Source organism: Poeciliopsis prolifica, unplaced genomic scaffold (assembly GCF_027474105.1).
Source record: "Poeciliopsis prolifica strain line A6 unplaced genomic scaffold, Auburn_PproV2 SCAFFOLD016, whole genome shotgun sequence".
Classification (NCBI taxonomy): domain Eukaryota; kingdom Metazoa; phylum Chordata; class Actinopteri; order Cyprinodontiformes; family Poeciliidae; genus Poeciliopsis; species Poeciliopsis prolifica.
In genome coordinates, this window is record NW_026562391.1 from 8258173 (window position 1) to 8278524 (window position 20352).

General features: G+C 36.4%; 2 protein-coding genes across 3 annotated transcripts; one reads left to right on the top strand and one right to left on the bottom strand.

The window, feature by feature from the left end:
* Positions 1-20093, bottom strand: vwa11 (von Willebrand factor A domain containing 11). Of its 2 annotated transcripts, none has more exons than XM_055041267.1 (18): positions 19964-20093; positions 7937-8126; positions 6274-6410; positions 6034-6178; positions 5649-5742; positions 5289-5417; positions 4678-4864; positions 4341-4510; positions 4141-4253; positions 3574-3690; positions 3302-3475; positions 3095-3218; positions 2851-3003; positions 2637-2729; positions 2176-2447; positions 1694-1827; positions 1172-1331; positions 1-952 (listed from the first exon to the last, which is right to left on the bottom strand). In XM_055041267.1, the coding sequence occupies exons 2-18, from the start codon at positions 8117-8119 to the stop codon at positions 575-577; spliced, it is 2763 nt and encodes a 920-aa protein (XP_054897242.1). In that variant the 5' UTR covers positions 8120-8126; positions 19964-20093; the 3' UTR covers positions 1-574. The 2 variants fall into 2 exon arrangements, with proteins under 2 accessions (XP_054897242.1, XP_054897241.1); XM_055041266.1 differs by lacking the exon at positions 19964-20093 and adding an exon at positions 8988-9051.
* LOC129367063 (prostaglandin D2 receptor 2) lies at positions 10901-16210 on the top strand. Its single transcript, XM_055041287.1, has 2 exons — positions 10901-11007; positions 14611-16210. The coding sequence occupies exon 2, from the start codon at positions 14618-14620 to the stop codon at positions 15989-15991; it is 1374 nt and encodes a 457-aa protein (XP_054897262.1). The 5' UTR covers positions 10901-11007; positions 14611-14617; the 3' UTR covers positions 15992-16210.
* Positions 20094-20352: the final 259 nt, after the last annotated feature.

Sequence of the window (20352 nt, forward strand, 5' to 3'; positions counted from 1 at the left end):
TAGTGAAATGCTCCATTTTATTTGGTAATATATCAGTTATTTGATGCTTTAACATTTGTTGTATGCAGTTTTGATTATACGTGTGCTGTATTTTACGTTTACATATAATCTGCAACTTGTGGCATCTAATACTCATGAACAGGTCAAACATTTTTGAAGAAATGATTTGTTCACTCATCTAAATGGACACAAAAGTGTCCTTCCTCTGTGAGGCAGGTTTAAAGAGTCACTTTTTAATCATGGATACATTTACTGCATTGGTAATATTTAGTAGTGGTCCAGATCTCTAGTACTTGCCTCTTAAGCATCAAAGACCAAGTTACAGCGTTGTATTTAATTCTGCTTAGTAGCAATGACCTAACTTATTCAGCCTGCAAGTTATTGTTTGCTGGTGCTGTGCAGCACCAACAGGGTGTGTAATGAATGTCGTTACAATAGTCAAAAGCAAATAGCTTTAAGTTATCAAACTGCGTGAAATAGTTAATAAAAGGCACAGAGGCAAGTAGGTTTTTCTTTTCCAGACTAAATCATTTAAAAGATATACTTAACATTTATCATGATACTGTAAACTTCTTTAAGACCTTACCACAAAAATAGAAGCCAAAAGGCAAAGCCATAGTGGCAACGACAGAGTTGTAGTAGGAAAACTGTGTGAACGAATGATCGAGTGGTAACATTTGCCCACATTGCCAGCCTTATCCACAGCTACAATCTCGACAATCTGAGAACAGCAGGAGGCGCTGTAGTACGCTTCAACGAAGGAAGCGTTCAGAGTGGTGTGTGTAAAATTCCCATTGCCTTGAATCAAGGAAATGCTTTGAATCCCAGTGCCATTTTCATCAGTGAAGTTGGCAGAGAGCTCCCACTGGAAAGGTCCACATTCCGAGACATCACGAGGGCAATTTTCCACGACGGTCGTCACTTCACACTTTGGCGGATTAAAATCTATGATCTGTGCAAAATGCAGAAAGAAAGATGACTATTACATACAGTGATTCTTTGTCATGTCCACAAAGCCCTAATAAAGCTGTTTTTTTCTGATTAATCTCTTTACTTTGGTCTAAATAGATAAGTGTTCTTTGCAGATGTTATTTGTACATAAATCAGAATAAAGTCCTGTTTTGTTTTACCATGTTTTCTTGGAGATCCTAATGAGCATATGTCATCTTACCTTATGGACGACAGACAGTCTCAGAACAGCATAATTGGAGTCAACGCCACTTGATGATTTGGCTTCAATAGTCAGAGTGACATCAGTGCCTGATTCTGTGTCAGCAGTTGGTGTAATTGTCAGTGTAGCATTAGCATATTTTCCACTTGACAAATTGAGCCTGTCAAAAGATGTAAGAATTAGTTTTAAAGTTATTTTGAAAGAATATGTGAACTTTATTGTTAAGAAAGATAATTCATCATAGGATGGATGTACTCCAACTGAAAAGAGAATTTCCATTATCATTATCATTTTAACAGTTATCAATTAAATTCTTAGTTTTTTTTTTTTTGGGCTTGTATATTGTCTGTTTTGCAATATGTAGGCCAAATTTGGCTGCTCATCAGTTCAGTAAAGTCCTATGAGTCATACATAGATGCTTCATGTCACATTAGAAACAATTTCCTCCCACCCCAATCCTGTCATGTCAGTTTTATACAGGAACATTTGTAAAAGAAACCATATGAAACAGATTTTTCTCACGTTTCTGGGTATGACATAACAAAGTTTCTGTCGTTTCGGGCGCTGATGGTGTATGTACCACCTTCACTTTGGGTCATCACACTGAAGGGAAGTTTAAAAGTTTCCCCTGGCTCAACACTGCTTTCCACTGCAGCCTTGAGAAAGAATAATCACGGCACATTGTTAGGGAGGACCGGTTTCAAATCTTTTCACACTAAAATATATTTTAATGTTCTTAAATACAATACTAAGCACAGAGTGTATGTTTTTTATTCAATTATAAAAACTTGGCATACTACATATAATCAGGAGGATGCTTTCCTGCAGTTCATTGTCAAGTCATTGCTAACCTGTAGCAAATTGTTTCTAAAAGGCAACATTTTAAGATATAGATTATTGAAATCTTTCACACATCATTTCAATCTGAATACTCTCCTTTTTCTTGATATCATCAGTCAAACAGATGTATTTGGAGGATGTGAGGAGATACTGCAAGAACTGACCTGGATATTAACTTTGGAGACGGACATCAAGGTGGTAGACTGTCTCTGAAATTTGCTGTTAGACACTGTGTCTGTTCCTTTGAGAATGAGCACAAACTCCCCTTCAGGAACGACATCAACCGTGACCAGGGTCTCTCCATTCCCCATGTCAGTCACTGTGCCATTGGTTACAACCGCTGGACCAGACATTGTTACCAAGCCAACCTCTTCGATAGTTATTGAAGTTGGACCTTTTCTTCCTATGACTGAGAGCATCAGGGTGGCAGGCTGATCTGTTTTTTTTTTATTTGAAAAGAAATTTGTTTTAGTTTTGCTGTAGTTTTTCATTATTATTATTTACTACAACGTAAGATGGAGATTACAAACTTCTCTAATGAAGAGCTCTAAACTTCAATAAATACATTTTAATATTTCACTTTGGAGTACTGTATATACAAAAAATACAGAACTGTGCTGTGTACCTGCTCGTGGACGTCCACTCAGTACTGCATAGCCTGCGTGAGGTCCTGTGAACTTTTCGACAAAGTCATATATGAAGGTAATTGTGCTCTGGCCTGGAAACAAACAAACCAAAAAAATGTATATTTAATAAATTCAGAGTAGATCTGATGCTACTCGCGCATTAACTTCATTTAGAGGTAACCAAAATAGATGAACAAATGTATGGTGTCTTACCTGTGACTTTGAGTGTGTATGGCTGACTGGATTTGATGTTGATCTGCCAGGTTCCTGACAGCTTGTCAGCATACAGGCGGATTCTCCTGAGGTTACCGACTTTGTGGATGGTTCCCAGTTTACCACTGGGTTCAGTGTCAGTCTGGGTAACATCTACAAATGTGAAAAATGCGACATTAGACAGCGTGGTTACTCTCAGAGAACAGACAGGCATTTTGTCGGTTTTATCTGAAAATTGAGTTACCAGCAGGATTGGTCAATGTGAAAGTTAGTGATGTTCCTGTAACGTATATAGTGATGTTTTTCAGAGATTCATCCAACACAAAAGGGAAAGTCCCTGCAACAGTGGCTCTCTGAAGAACTGTTACCTGCCGGAAGGATGGATAATTCATCTAATAGTTCTTTAAGCCATTTCAATCACTTACAGACTAATACATGTAAACAGTCCTACCAGAGCAGAAGTTGAGGTGTCAAGGATAATATCTGTAGCCTGAGGGAGTTGGGACTTGGACACCTGGATAGCCTGGCCTCCAGATGCCAAAGCCAAGTCTTTATAGTCTTCGAAGGAGGAAATTGCCAGAGACCGACGCCGCCTCCTGCTTGCCCCCGTCATAAAGAATGAGACCTATGGAAAAGAAATCATGGAAAAATTAGAACCTCCATCTCCCTAATTGTGTAGACTTGCTATGCTTACATAATCGTTTAGTGCTTTTTGATGTTTACCGTTGATTTGGTGCTCCTCATGAGAGCAATGATTGTGTCTTTCAGGGCAATGTCTTTGGCTATAGCATCAGTGAAAACATAGATGTTGGATGAGGAAGGGGCTCCTGTGAGAGCCAGCTGAAAGAATGAAAATTTCAAAATGATTATTCACAGTTACTTTTAATGTTTACAATAGAAGTGCACCGATTGTAGTTTTCTGGCTGATTGCTGATTAACAATCTTTACAAACCCGAACCAGCTGATTCCGATTTTGGACAATACCAATGTTGCTAAAATGAGCAAAAATATCACTGAGTTGGCAACAATGGGGTCAGTATTTTCGAGTGCAAATGTGTAGACATGACCTGGTGGGATGGTCTGTCAGTAAAGCCTCTCTCACGGGACAGCAGAAGAGGACAGTGGCTGATTTTTGCTGAGATAGATAAACTCAGAGGATAAGACTGGCTCTTCAAATGTAAGTATCTCCCAAAATTAAGGAAATCGGCACCAATAAAACAGCTGACCAACAAATAAATACACTGCTAGTTTCCAGTTTAAATTTTAAAACATCACAGTTGGTTCATGTACCTGAAGTCCCGATAGACACATCTCTGGTGTGTCTCCACCACCATTTGCTTTGAGCTTGGAGATTTCTCTTTTCATTTTCTCAGCATCAGTTGTCCTGATCATAGGTCCAAACTCTACAAATACATGCATAATTGAGCCAAGCACAGAGACTAACTTGTAAGAATCTCCATTTAGGGTTAGTAAGGTATAATTGCTCATACCTGGGTCATTAAAGGGCACGAGGATGTACTCAGATGGTTCGTCTTGTGTTCCCTTTTTGCTGTCAATGATTTTATACATAACCGACCTAGCTGCTTCAATATCATCTGACATGCTGCCGGTGGTGTCAATGACAAAGCACACCACAGATGATCGAGCAATGCCCATCATTCTATGAGAAAAGACAAGCATATTTTTAATTGCAAAATGTACTTTCAGGCAGTTTAGTATGCTGACTTATCATAATAACTACCTGCCTAATGTGTTCATTCACCATTTGCTGCCAAAACATCTTTGACCAGTCAAGGCTTTTTTTTTTTATTTTAAATATTGTTATACCTCAAAAAGTCATGGTTGCCTACAGCCAAACGGATGTCTTCTAAGAGTTGGAGGCTTGCAGCTACTGCTGCATTGACAGCAGCATCGTGAAATTCTTTATTGTCAGAGCGGCGCTCGTCTTTGCTGATGCCTCCTCGAGGAACTGTGGTGCTGGTGAGATCAGATTCACCTCCATGGCTACATTTACCTGAAACAAGACAGGACAAAGAAGATAAACTGGGTCATATTTAACACCTATCTATGGAATATTAAATTAACTTTTAAACATTAATAGTGTCGTCAAGAATTTGGATACAATTTGGCTTGGAGAAAAGACTGCACATTGGTGTCGTATGTTAAGTAATAGAAAGTATATGAAGAAAGGAATAAAATTATGTGCTGGCTACAAGATTTCTCAAAATGCATTCCATGTCAAAAAGGACGACATTTAGACTTCTATAAAAATTTTGCATGGTTGCATTCAGATAGCGTACTTAACAGTGAACAACAGATGTTCCACATTTTGCTGGAGTTAGTTCACAACAAACTTTGAGAATTTTTTAAATTCCTTTCTACTCTGGGACTGGATGATTGTGTTGTTTTAGATTTGTTGTAAATATGAGATGATATACCTTTAGGTTTCTGAGAAGAAAATATTCCCAAGTAGCCTGATGTGAGTTTCTTCTCATTCAAGATGTTGGAGAGAATCTGATTAGGACATTTTCCATTGGCACAGTCACTGCAGGTCGGAGTGTTCAAATCTGCCCAAAAGGAAAAAAAAAAAGATTACAGTGGAATTTTACAATTTCATAACTGTGAATACACCTGCTGATTTATTAGACTTCCTACGCCACAAATAAGTAATCTTTGCACTTCAGACACCTGAGTGTTTTTCAGGAAAGGGTGACGCAAGTTGTCCTCTTTGAGCAGTTAAAGTCCAAACCCACAGAACATGTCATTCTTTATGGAAAGCTGTGTTTCAACTCTTTTACCTGCCAGGTTTTCAAGAGGCAGGTGTGGTCTTAAGAGGTTGACATATGGTTCTGTGTATCCCAGTTCCACCCAGTTACTGTGACTGTAGAAATCCTAAGAATCAACAGAAACATTCATACCATTACAAAATCAGTTAGCCCACAAAAAAGTGCAATGGCCACCTCTACATCTCATTCACACTCATTTTATAGCATCATTTTTAACTATCTATAAGGCATTTAAACCTTTTTCCTCTTTTGACTATAGATTTTTTATACAATACATATAAAACAATTGAAAAAAAGTACTATAAACATTAGACATACAGTATATGTACTAGCTTGTCTTATGTTATCATTTCAAGCTATTTCTTTTTAAGATTTTGTGTCATTTGACCCCTCTCACCTGTAATGTGTGTAGGACTCTGCCCAGTGTTTCCCTGGCAGCCTTGAAGTTCTCCTTCTGAATGTTAGCTTTGACGGCCGCTACGCCCTCAGTGATTAATCCACGTCCCTCTAAGAATGTTTCGGAGTTGAAGTGATGTGGCGGGCTGGAGTTTGGACAAAATTTCAATGCAGAACATTTTACTGGATTCATACATTTTGATTCAAACTTCTTTCCATAGTATTTTTCTTCCCACTTTACCTATTTACAAAGTCACGGTCCACCAGGCCGTTCTGGGTGTAGATCTCTTGGAGAGCTGAGTGGAACTTGGCGCCGGAAACATCTCCTGGTGCGGTGGGACCCAGACAGGCCTGGACTAACTCTCCTGGAGAAGAACCCTAAAGTTCAGAAGGAGAAGTCAAAAGATAATAATTGAGAGAGTGGGAAAAAAACAACGCAAGAAGTTAAATGGTCATTTCTCCCTTTCTTCATCGCAAAATTTTCATAATCTAAAAATGTAACTTTTGGGGAGAAGCATAGGAACAGCCTGTTACATTAAACTCATGCTATTTGCATTATAGTTAGTCATGAGTCAGGTTTCTCTTTGGTGTCAAATGTAAAGTAATATTCTGAGAAGTAATAAAATATGACAAAGATAGTTTTCCATTCACTGTTGTGACTGAAATAAACTTTGAATATTTTTAAACAGCTTTATGCTGCATTGCTTGTAACTATGATTGAGTAAAAGATGTTCCTGAACAATTATGAAGGACACATACACATTAACCTGAATCTTTCTTTTACAAGATGATGATTATCAGTGCAAACTAGCACTTAAAGAGTGCTAGTTTGAAACAGGGAGTGGGTATCTTGATTTTGTCTTTACAGAGTCAGGCACAAATATTGTATCCATCCTCTTCAGTACTCAGTGAGATTTTCAGAAGCTTTTCAAGTCTAAACTGTGTTGTGCAATGAAACACCCAAAGATCTCAGAGATAAAAGTGTAGATTTGTATCAAAGCAGAGAGAGGGATATTTGTTGTTTTCATGACAAGGATCAACACTGGTGGGGAAAAATAGTGAAAATTATAAAGTATGCATGTTTAAAGTGAAGGATAAACTAAAATTAAGAAAAATATATTAAAGAAAATAACACAAACAAAAGAACTGTGACTAAACTAAAATAAGATTATTGTATTGAGTCACTGAAGAGGAAAAATACAACAGCTTTTTGATGAATTTGAAAATCACAAACAACCTTAATTTACTCAAGGAATCCAGTCCAAATAATGAAACACGCTATATACAGGTCCACACATAGTGGAATTCAAGATTAAAATATAAAGTTTTGATTTGATTTTTACAGTTTTGAGAAATTTAATTTTGGGTTTGGGTGATTATTAATAAAAATAAGTATTTAAAATATCTTAGGATCAATACATAATATAAGCTTAACTTTTTGAATAGAAACAATAAAAGTGATTAATGCAGTATTTACTGGCTAAATAAAGAGTCTTTTAAAACCAAAGCAGCACATGAGCACGCTCATGTGCTGCTCTCTCATGCTCTTTTTGAAAATACATGAGCAAAACCTTCCTATCAGAACAATGAGTGTTATTAAGATTATTAAGAAGAAAGAACAGATTAGAAATTATTTATATACTCTTGCATTTCTTCTTATATTATGAACTAAGAGTTAAAATACTGATTGTACACTTCTCATATGTTGATATAAAGGTAATTTGGGTAAACATTAAGAACCGAATAAAGCAAAAATGTGAATCAGTGTGTGCGGGTGTGTATGTGTGTTATCTTATTTTTACTGCCTATAAAATGGACAGTAAAATATGATGTCAGAGTCCTCAGTTTCTGTACATTGACCAACAGTTTTAGTGTTATTGCTTGTGCTTTTTCTTCCTTCATACCGTAGGTTTGAACTCATGACCAGCTGCATCAGCCACCGCCTGGCACGTCTCTGTAACCTTTTTCAGCAGGGCCGTCCCAGTAATGCTGACGTGAGTAGATGCTCCTCCCCCGACTGGAACAAAGGCCAAGGCAGGGGACATCAGAGTAAAAGTCAGCAAGGCTGCACCAAGCAGTGAAGTCATGATGACTCTAGAGAGATAAATAGAAACCAATTCATTATTAAATATGACAGGAGCACGTCTAAATTATGTAAGTCTGAATAATATTTCCTCCTGTTGAATCTAGAGAAATGACATTATAATGCAAGAACACATTCTCAAATATCAATAAACTTCAAATTGTAATGAACCTTTAACACTGGAACTGGAAGACACTTGAGATATCCAAAATATAACAAAACAACAAAAAAAGCAAATAAGATTAATTTTAAAGTCTCTGTAAAAGCTTGTCCTTCAATAAAAGGGTTAGTTGAGCACAATGCATTAGACTTTAGGCTTTTGTCTGCGAGAAAAAAGAAGAAAACAATAAATTATGCAAATGGAAATTATTGAGCTTGCTTTAATTTGTTGTGCAATTAATTGATATATTGCTTATTGTGACAGGCCAAACTATACAATTTATTTCCACAACACTCAAAGTTATTCAGTTCAGAGATGTGAGATAAAAAAGAGACAGATACAGAAAATCATTCAACCAGTTTCTGCTCACAGCCAACCTGGTAACCTGGAAAAACGTCACACAGGCAAAGTGATTATAATTATTCAAAATGTCTAAATTATTCTAAATATATGAAAAAAAATTTTTTTAAATACATATTTGATTGAGCAAAATACTTCAGCCTTCAAATCATAAAGTGAAAAAAGTTAGTAAATTAGATGCTGTTCCTGTTGACTTATGACATTGATGAAGGCAAATTATACACTCTAAATTATTATACAGTTTAAAATTTCACATCAATAAAATAACTTTAGTTATCAATATTATTGACAAAAAGCAAGAGGCTCTGAAAAAACATATGTTATTCCAGAATCAATAAATTTTAGTCCATACCTGAATAATTTCCAACAGCAATGACTCTACATTCCTGCCCCACCTAATAGTGAAGCAGTTTTACTTTCACAGCTTTATATACATAGAATTGTGCAATAACAGGGTAGAGATTGGTTCACACCAATCTTAACGGGAAGCTAAGCTTAACAGGAAGCAAAGCTTCCTGTTAAGCTTAGCAGGAAGCTTTGGACACTTGTTCTTGAAAGTTGACTGCGAGGAGTCTAAAATCTTTAAAAAGATTTTAAAGTTTCACAACAGAATATCCAATAAAATAGCTGAACTTTTAAGCTTAGTTTCCTTTTAAGTAAATAATCTGTCTCCATTTAGTCATGACCCTTGCACCATCTATCATCATGTCCTCTTGGGCCACAAAAATTCAATTTCTTATCAATAGTGACGGTTTTTATTTATCTTGTTGGGTTTCAAAATCCAGATAGTCTTAACAGTTTTATAATGTTCTAGGAAATGCAAAACAAGTAAACGGACTGCATTTACTTCCTGATCCTCATCTGCATGTGAAGTCGGTACTAATTCATCTGGAAGATGGTGATGTCTGTTAGGAGGAAAGGTTCATTCTACAGTGAATTTGAAAAATGCTTTTAAAAAAAGTGGAAAAATCTACTGCCTAACCCCCATCTGAATTTCACGCATCATCTGGGTCATATTGTCTGCAATCCAGCAACTTTTAATTTCACTTTCGGATCAATTAAGTATTTTTGAACTGAGCTTTAATTGAATTGTGACTTATATACGTTCTGGCACATATTTCTTCATCTTACAAACCATTAGTCATGCTCCACTCCCTTTCACTGGGTATAAATTTTCAAAAATGTACATAATGTACATGTGTACTCTATATTAAAGAAAAAGTTTTTCACTTTATTTCTATGCAACTTAATTTATGGAATCATTTTTGGGTTATTTGAGTTATTAACAACAAGGACTGATGATCTTTTGCTTCTTATTAAAAGATTGCTAGAGATAGGCACCAGTCCAGAAAAACAGATGAACAAGAACAGTAGAAATGTTATTTAAAGACAAGTGAGAACATCAAGGATTGTGTAAATGCCAGTATGAATGTAAAGACATGTAACTGTAGAGAGAAGTGATGGTTATATCAACCATCAATAGTTTACAATAGTGTATTGGAAACTATTAAAGTACCACAAAATGAACAGCAGATGTCACTAATTCTCTCCTCTGAATAATCTACAGCATGATATGTGCTGTCAGCAAAATCAAAACAGCCATCAACATTTAAACAAATCTTCTGTTTCATTCAGTTTGCAGAGGACATATACTGATCATGCATAACATTATGACCTCTGACAGCTCGTTATCTCCTTTTTTATATATAAAGGGGAATTTTGATGGTTAAACATGAAAACCATGTGACTTTCAAAGCAATTATAAAGAATTTTAATATCAAATTGAAAGGTAATAAAAGGTAAAAGGTTTCTTTACTACTGTGCTAACTTTAGAAAATACTTGGATCTCTCAATTTTTGTTTGTAAACTTTCTGGATAGCTACTGAAAGTTTAGTCAAAACTTTACATTGTCATAGCCATTCTTTTTTGCAGAATAATAATAAAGGAAAATTTACTTTTCCATAGATGATCTAAGAAAAACAAACAAAAAACTGCTGTAGCAGAGTATCATCACAACAAAATTACAATCGTGTGGTGAGTCATGTTCACACAAACCTTTCCTTGTTGTCTGTGATGTCAGACAGACAGTAAAACAGTGCAGGTATTATATTTCAGTTTTTTGGTTAGTTTGCATCTCTCCTCACCACTTTCTGCCTGCATCAAAATTTCAGTGTAATTTGCATCTGTGCTGTTCAGCTTCTGTTGGGAGGAGCAAGCTGAGGTATGTGCATCTGCGTGAATCAGAGGCTGGGTGTCTCCAGCACAGGAGGGCAGCAGAAAGCAATGGAGTTGGAGAAATGAGTGTATGTGGGGGACAAAAAGAAGAAGCACAGGAAAGGATTTAATGCCTTATGCTCCCCTCTTATAACTTGGTGAGTTTTGAGCTTATAAAGATTAGTTTATCTTATAGAATGAGATGCTAAGCTGTTGTATTAGTATAATAATAGTAGACTGATGATTATAATAATGTGGTATTATATGCTTTTGCTGGAATTCTTTCTGTTGATAAAGATTTCTGTCATATTCTGTTCATATAACACACTTCAAGCTTTTATGGTTTGGAGTACTTTTCTCCAAACCGTACATTTTAAATGGATATCGCTTTTAAATTACACAAACGTCATACAATCATTGTCAGTTCAGCTAATACATAAAAAACTCACATGTTAGCTTGTTTAAATTAGAATTAAATCACATTTCAATATCTTGAGACACTTGTTAGCTGGTGAAAAATTGTTCCAGTTTTACAGTCAGTGTAGTGGTTCTATTGTGCGGAACTATGGGACTGTGAGGAAACCGAAATATTTCTTTCATAAATCTAGTCAACAGTTATTTGTCCATATTATGTATGAGAAATCAAGGAAGTGAGTGTGAGAGGTATTTTATTTCAGATTTTGTACTGTGAAGGCATTTAAACTCAATCAGTCACATCTGCTCTTATTTAACGTCTGATATTTGTCAGACATTCGATGTCTGACAAATGTTTGCTCACGTCTTTTCATGTGCTGACTTGGAGTAATAATTTATGTACGTCTCCTCCAGTCGGCAGGATGTGACTAAATGTGTGAGTTTGGTTGTCAGGAATATTCATACCATGAAACACTAAAACTTTCATGTTCAAACTTTAATTTGAAAAGCATAACAGAGGAGTTAATCAGTGTTATCTTGTAAATGTACAGTTATCCCAAAATTATGCATACATGTAGCCTCTAATAAATTGATTCAGACAGGCATCTTTCAAATGATAACAAAACAATGTAAATGAGCATAAGTTTTAAAAAGCAGCTGTTTTTTATTTGCATTTTGTTGAAAATTTTTCAAATGCATTTATACCTTTGACAATAATCACTGCAATATCTTCATTGGCATCACACCAATGAAACCTCCTGAGCAGTTTTTTCCACATATATTTCCACTGGCTGTGACCTGCATGCAAAAAATGTTGCATCACAGTTGAGTCAGCAATTAAACATAAGCTTATTGTCTTTTGAAGCAAGAAAACAAAATATGCCCAATCGCACTGGGTAAAACGTGCTAATAGGGCTTTAAATGCTCATTGTTGTTCTCACATATTTGTAACAGGTAACGTAAATTAGTAACTCGGTTATAGCAGTGTATAAATGTGCTAGAAGTCCATGCTAATGTAAGAAAAGTTGAGCGTATTCCCTGAGTGTGTATTGGTTAAGTGTTATTTATTTGTTAGTTTTAGCAAACAGGAAACTTAATTAATAGTTGCTGGTGAAGAGACTTAAAAATAGTGCTGCTTTAATTGTTTATGTGCTAGAAGAAGTGAGATAAGGCAGAATCATTTGTTGTTTGAGCAAAAATTGTTAATTTATTTGAGCAAAGTGGTCATTTTTATTTATAGGAAGCAAGCAAAAGCAATTCAGCTCAGTTGGAATAACGGTTTATCAACAGACATGTATTGTTGCTCCCATGTCTGTCTGTTAACAGTGGTCAACAATAGAGAAATAGAGAATTATTTATTGTGCAACTTTAGGTACAAATGAGTTGATAAAACTTGGATATAAATGTTTGTTCAGCAGCAAATACGCCTCTGACATTTTGCACAACAAAGTCTTTGAAATGTATGAAAACAACTTTATGGATTAAAAAAGTAAGCAAATTATTAACCAAGAGAACATTTTCAAATATTGTTAGCAAAAGCAGGACTTCAGCTGACTCATTTCCTTTTGTAGAGAAGTTATGGTTTCATCTGTCCTTCCCTTTCTCATTCAGTTTCTAACTATTTTTACAAACATTTTGCAGCAAAAACGGTCATTGACCACATGTGTGCATCTTTAAATGTGAAGGACTTAATGTTTTAGTGATAGTTTCAAATTGTAAAGTGCAGGATAAGTAGTTCAGTCAAGACAGCACTGAGTTTGATGAGAATATGTTAGCACCTCTGAAGTGTTAATCCCTTCTGTCCATGCAGTATTTCTCAATAGGAATGTAGCTAGACAACATTGACAGGCTTTAACATGCTGGAAGCATCAAAAGCACAACCTTTTTCTCTTGTTTTGCTTCTGTAACTCTTCAGAAATGATAACCCCGGACCAGTTCATAAAGATTTTACAGACATTACTTCACGTGTCCTGTACAATTAAAGGTAGTTTTAAATGATTCACTAGAATTGTGTCACAAAATGATGAGGAGTAGGCCCCAAATACAGAGAAAAGCCAGAAGATACAGTAAGACCATTAACTTAGAAAAATGAGGACTAAAAACTACTAAAATCCAAGTGAAAACATAACAATTACAAGGTCTAGGAGACGTGTCACAGTGTGATAATACAAACTAAGATAAAGCTAAGACGAAGAGCTGACACAAGGGACAGGTCGTTGATTAGAAACCATGTTACTTTGAAAAAAGGCAAGTTGCTTAACTAATATAAAATGGGTAAAAATACTTATACACAGAGAACATGGAAGCATAATATAAGCACTAAAGTTAAGCAAAACACACAATCAAAGTCCCAAAGATCAAGATGAATTGTAGTTCAAAGACAACTTCTTCATTTTTCAAGAATATTACCAGCTGAAAGGGTCATTGTTTCCGTACAGATGGTAATCAATCCCCAGAGATTGTTGATGGAAACAAGTCAGAACAGAACATTGAAGGTGTCTGCTTTCAAGAATATGTTGTAAAAATTTCATCTGCAGCAGTCTCTGTCAGATTGTTTATTTTAGATATTTTAATGCTAACTTAATTTCATGCAATAACTTTTATTTTGCTGGAGGGTTTTTGTTTGACAGTGAAGTCAGGTTGTAATTTGTCTTTTAAAAGTATTGACTAAGTAATCTATAAACATGTTTCACCCATAAAAAACAACAATAATTAGTCATTTGTCTTCACGAAACGTTTATCATTTACATGTACTATTTATTTTATTTAATTGGCTCTTTCTAATAACGTTAATCCTACAACAAAATTAATCAGTTGTGCGATAAATGTGCATTTGGCTGTATGAACTATTCATATCTCTTGAATTTTTCTCAAATTTTAATATTAATACATTTTACAGAGATTTTCTGCGATAGACCAACAAAAAGTAGTGCATAATTGTTAAGTGGGAAGAATAATAATTTATGGTTTTCTATTTATTCAAAATAATAAAACTATCAAAATGAGCAGCAAAATTCCTCACATGTCACAGTAACCAGCATCTTGTTATATCTAAACTCAGCTGTTCTTCAAAGTGCTTAGACATTTTTTTTAGAGAATATTAAACAGCATCATGAAGACCCTTGAACAAAGCAGGTCAGGGTCAAGTTGTGGTGAAATTTGAGAAAAGAGTTACAGGTAGGTTATAAAATAAAATCTCAAATTTTGGACTCCTCACAGAGCTCTGTTCAATCCATCATTTGAAATGAAAAGTTTACGAATTATCTGCAAACCTGGCAGTCAACCTTCTAATTATAATATACAATAAGTTTAATTTTTTCATAAATCTGACTTATTTCTTGTTTCAGCCATTTGATGTTCAACATGATGCTCACTCCCAATGTCTCTGAGGGTCCGTTATTCTGCCCACTGCTGAAGCGGATGAGGGAAGACAATTTAAACAACAACACACAGGTCAACCTGGCTGTGGTTTGCATCCATGGCATCTTCTCCTCCCTGGGAATTTTGGAAAATGCCTTGATCATTTGGGTTTTGGGATTTCGCCTCAGGCATCGAACCGTGGCCTCCATTTGGATGCTTAACCTGGCCATGTCTGACTTCCTGGCCACCCTGACTCTCCCGCTCTTCACCTTCTACTTTTATTCCTCCCACAGCTGGGAGCTCGGATACCCACTCTGCATAGTACAAACTTCCATCTTTTTCTTCAACATGTTTGTTTCAGCTTTCCTGCTGGCAGCCATTTCATTGGACCGTCTGCTTCTAGTTTCCAAGCCAGTATGGAGTAAGAATCACAGGTCGGTGGCAGGAGCCTGGAAGGTCTGTGCACTGGGCTGGCTGTGGGCAGCGTTAAATACACTACCTTATGCCATATTTCGTTCAGTGATTGTGAAGACTGATGGGAGAAAGTTATGCTACCATAATTTTGCTTTGTATTTATCCAGTAAGGATTCATTGAAAATGGACTGCAATGTGAGGCAGGGGGCAACAGCCATCTCCAAGTTACTGTTCGCTTTCTTCTTCCCTCTAGTGGTCATTGCAGGGAGCTACATCAAAATTGCCCTAAGCCTGAGAAACAGACACAGAAGGAGAAAGCAGAGTACCGGCAGACTGGCTGATATGCTGACTCTGCCTGGCTGTGATGTGCATTCAGGAACGGTTAAAACAAATGGCATCAAGTCTTTGACTTCTGGTTCCTCATTTAAGTCCAAATTAAACAACCTCTCTCCTGTCATCTCTAGTCCATCATATCAGAGCCTGTTTTCTCAAAGTTTCACCAAAATGGTGACGTCTGTGATTGCGGCATTTGTGCTGTGCTGGGCTCCTTATCACATCTTCTGCATCCTAGAAATGGCAGCCCAGTATCATGAAAAAATCCTCAAATTAGTGCAAGTGGGCCTTCCAGTGTCTGCAACGTTTGCTTTTCTGAATCCAGTTTTGAACCCTGTCCTGTACGTCTTCAGCTGCCCCCACTTCTGCATGAGAATACGACAGAGTCTGGGAGCAGTGTTTGATGGGCTTGTGGAAGAGGGTGGGGGGTTACTGATGACTCCGGCCAGGAACCTGCAAGCTTACATTAGGCGGAGGAATAGTCGAGATGTGAGCTTTGCACCGCCAGGGTCACCAAAGTCACCAAAATCCTCATCCTACCAGTCTCCTGATGCACAACTACCATTGCCTCTTCTCTCTAAAGACCTTAGAGGCAGTCAAACAGATCAAACTGGACAATAAATGGGACGGTGACTAAGCTAAAACATCACTCTCTTCTTTGAGATCATACTTTTATTATACATAATCATACTGTTTTCATTGTGATATTAAGGCTGAATCCAATTTCACACCTTGTCTACAAAGGATAAAAAGCTTGCTTAACATGTTTCTATTTTGTTTGCATGATGGCCTATGTCCTAAAAAATATCAAAAATAAAATATTTAACTATTTAAAAAATATATTTTGTTGTGGACTAAGAGGGATTCTTTTCATTTGATTGTAACAAAAATAATATATGTAAATGTTGGTGTGATGAATACAGATGGGGTAGAATTACATAATTCAAGCTACGAGGTTGTGGAGAAGTGCCTTAAATATGATAAATGACAACAAGCATTACACACAGACCATATGTTGCTTGATGGCTTGAAGTCAAATTTGTGGTTATAGTTGAGAAGAGGCTATACAGTCAATATTTTTTAGTTATTGTTTCAAACAAATGTTTAATATGTGTTTTAAAGTCCTCTAATGACACTCATCTACTCTGATGGCCTCATCGACTGTGTTATATGTTATGAACATCCATTATCTATGCACACTTATCCCTATAGGGTTACAGGGGACCTGGTGCCTATTACTAGCAGCCATTAGGAAAGAGAGAAATGGGTACACACTGGACAGGTTGCTAGTCCATCACAAGGCAATACAGAGACACCCAGGACAAACAACCATGTACACACCCATACCTATGATAGTTTAGTCAATTAACTCACATATTTTGGACCGTGAGAGAGAAGGGAGAGAATGTAAGTACACATGAAGAGAACATGCAAATTCCATCGAGAAAGAGCCCAGACCAGAATTGCAACGCTGCATAGCACTGTTACTTTCAGCCACCAGAGGGCAGGATAGGACTGATGACATGAATAGCACTGAAATGAGAAAGTGGGATTATGCTCTTCAGGTCCTGTTTTCCAGGATCACTTCAAATCTGAGCTGCTGAACATCTGACCTGCTCTCTGGGTGATTGCATTTCATCATATCTGAAATAAATTTTGATTAACCATCTCATCACCCCCACTGCAGTTATATGGCTTTTTCACACTCTGGTGGACACAGAGGCTTTTGCACAATGTAGGTCACAGCATGGGATTATCACAAAGGTAGTTCTAATTTAGATAGAATATTACAGAGTGAAGATTCGGAGAATAAACACAAACCGGGATTAGGCCTGGGTCAGCTTCTACATTCCCATGAGCCATTTTCCTTCTAACAAACTGTTGTTCCTCCTTTCTGGATTTATCTTTCCTTCTATAAGTTCATATTGATATTTGTTGGACTCATAATTACAGTTCAGAGGCATTTTTGTAAATCTGGTCAAAATTAACTAAGAGAAAACTGTCACAGTTTTCTTTATCCTTAGTTTGAGGCTATGATAATTTGTCTCAATCTTTAGTTAGAATGTTTAGGTAACATTCACAATCCACAGGTTGTGTTAGCCAACCTTCACAGTTATTGGTTCTCCTGGTGAAAGAAGATTTAAAATAAAAGCATATCATAATCAATTAGAATTCAACCTTTAATTTAAATATGTTTAGTCAGTGGAGAAATCATGAAAAAGTTGAAAACAAAAGGAACCATGACAAACAAACCTGGGTGAAAACTCAAGTGTATTTTGTCACCACATTAACATCACAGAGGATACTAAACTAACAACCTCCAAAGTGGCCTTAAAGCAACCATTGTGTGCAATCATGGTTGCTTTAAGGCCATTTAAAGCAACCATTATGTGCGATATACATCCTCATTGGTTGTTTGAGAGGCACGTTTTTTACAACGTGCCTCCCACGGTTTCTACCATCAGAAACTTGAACATAAGACCATATCTAGAGTGAAACAAAATTGAAGAAAAATGTCAAATGCCAGTTGTTGATCATAGGGAAAGATCTGTCATGCTGTGGGCCTGTTTCTCATCCGAAGCCCTCGGAACCTTGTTATGAAGATTTGGCGATAAAAGGCTATTTTAAATCATAATCTCATTAAAATCATTTGGTCTTTTATATTTATCTAAAACAGATGGCCCTTCAGTATTAAAGTACCCCTGAAGTAGAAGAGAGAAAATGATTCAGCATGAACCTTCAAGGCTGCCAACAGGTGTCGCACTAATGGGCCATTTATTATTTCTTTTCTTCTATCACTTTGCAAAAGTGCTCAAATAAAGCATGTTGGGATTTCTAAAACTACTAGTGTAAGATTCTGTTACTGCTGATTTAAACCTTTTTTTTCAGGCATTTTGCAATTTCCACCATTAACTGAGAATGTTGCTGTATGAACCAAGATTTGATCCATAATTTTACATCCAAATTAATGGTCAGAGCATGTATTTGTGTTAAAATAAAAAATGAAAATTCTCAGCGAGGTCATGATTGGAGTAACACAGATGGAATAAGACACCTAACTGCATGTTTCAGGCGGATTAGGAAACAATCATTAAACAGCAGAAGAAAAGTGAGAACGTCTGAATGCAGACGCTTAAACTGATTCAACCAGAGAGAAAGAGCGATAGATTATATAAAGTGCTGTAAAAAACAGCTGGTACAGATGAGATATGAGAAAAGAAGGAAAGAGAGGTTAGGGAGGAGGAGTGTTGCTTTAAGGGGGTTTAGAGCTCGGCTGCCGTACTGGCAGATGCTGACAAGAGTATTAGAGCTGAATTACGTGGTCGCTATTTATCTTAATCATCATGTATTTAAGAATTTGCTCTTTCACACACACCCATACACGCACACTCGCACACACATATTCAAAAGAATAGAGTGGCATTGTTGGAAGGCATCTGTGAAATAAAATCCTGACAGGATGGTTATGATACATTTCCATTTACGGTGAGAGCTTAATATTGAGGTATTCACATCGCCCTCTGGGTTTTTATCTCCGAAGATAATGAAATTATTACAGCGTGAGTCAGCTCTACTGTAAAACAAAGAAGGACTGTTATACTGTTACAACAATGCTTTCCTTTGTTTAGATAATGGCTGCAAATGCACTTACTCATTGTTAATTTATGCTTATTTTATGTAGTAGACTATATGTCTGCTTACTGTGAGGAATTGAAAACCAAAGTCAAATTTGTTGTTTGTTGCAGATATTTTAGGCCAATAAAGTTGGCTGTGATTGTAATTCAGTCTAAATCACTCAAAAGCCAAAATAGGTTTTCTTGCAAAACTGCCTGCATTTAACGCCATCCATCTTTCTGTTAACTCTGACTTGCTTTCCTGTCTCTACTAAAGAAAAGCCATAACATGATGCTGCCACCACTATGTCTCAGAGTTGAGACAATGTAATAAATGTGATGTGCCCTGTTCGGTTCCCGTCTCAAATAGCTGACATGTCTGCAGTCATGTTACTATTTGTCCCCGAACGTTCTTTACCAAGCCTCTGAAACCTTAACATATCTTCTTTATTTATTCTGAGATAATTTATTTTATGAACTTTCAAAACAATCCAGCTCTCTTGCAAAATCATAGCATGTTTGCAGAAAGTTCAACTAAAAAGTTGATGTCATCAAGTCATGTGGCAAAACTCTGTTTCTGACATTTCAGAGGATCTAACATAATGTAAAGCAGGGACTGATATACATATGCAGATATGTATTAATTCAATTCAGTAATACATTTGCATTAATATGCATTAATATGAAATATGTGATATCTTGTATGACGTGTTTTGTAAAGAGGAGACGTGCAATGGTCATTAAGATGAAATGGCATGTCCTTAATACTGAAGTCTTGAATCTTATTACGAATGTGTAACTTCACAGCATAATCCATTCATGAAGGTTAAACCAACATTTTCTTATCCCTGCCAGTAACAATCTAAAATCTGATTTTGGTAGAAATATTAATAATTTTAGTTTTAATTGTGTATTACTTAAATAACTAGCAACTTAAATGACCACAATAAAACTGGAGAGAGATCAGATTTGTACTCACAATTTTGGTCCTCGACTGAGTTTCAATTTCAAGTCCTTTTTTCCAAGTTTCTAAAGTGACCACAATGTAAATTGGAAAGATTTATTGTGATGACTGTGGAGTACAAAAGCTCCCTCTCCTTCTTGTAGTTCCTCCTTTATGAACTCTAAAAAGGGGAAAGAGCAGTTTTTCATACGTGGTTTTCTAAACTGCCAGGTTTCACAACAAGCTGCTGCAAGAAAAAAGTCTTGCTGTTGTGACATGCTCAATTTTTAAAAGTGGGTGTTTTGCTTCAAGCCTTCCTCTCTTTGAATGAAGCACCATTCACTGAGCAAAGCCTTTTTCACTTCTTTCACTGTATCAGAAAGTGCAAGGATAAAGATGGAGTGCAGGGACAGCTCCACACTTAG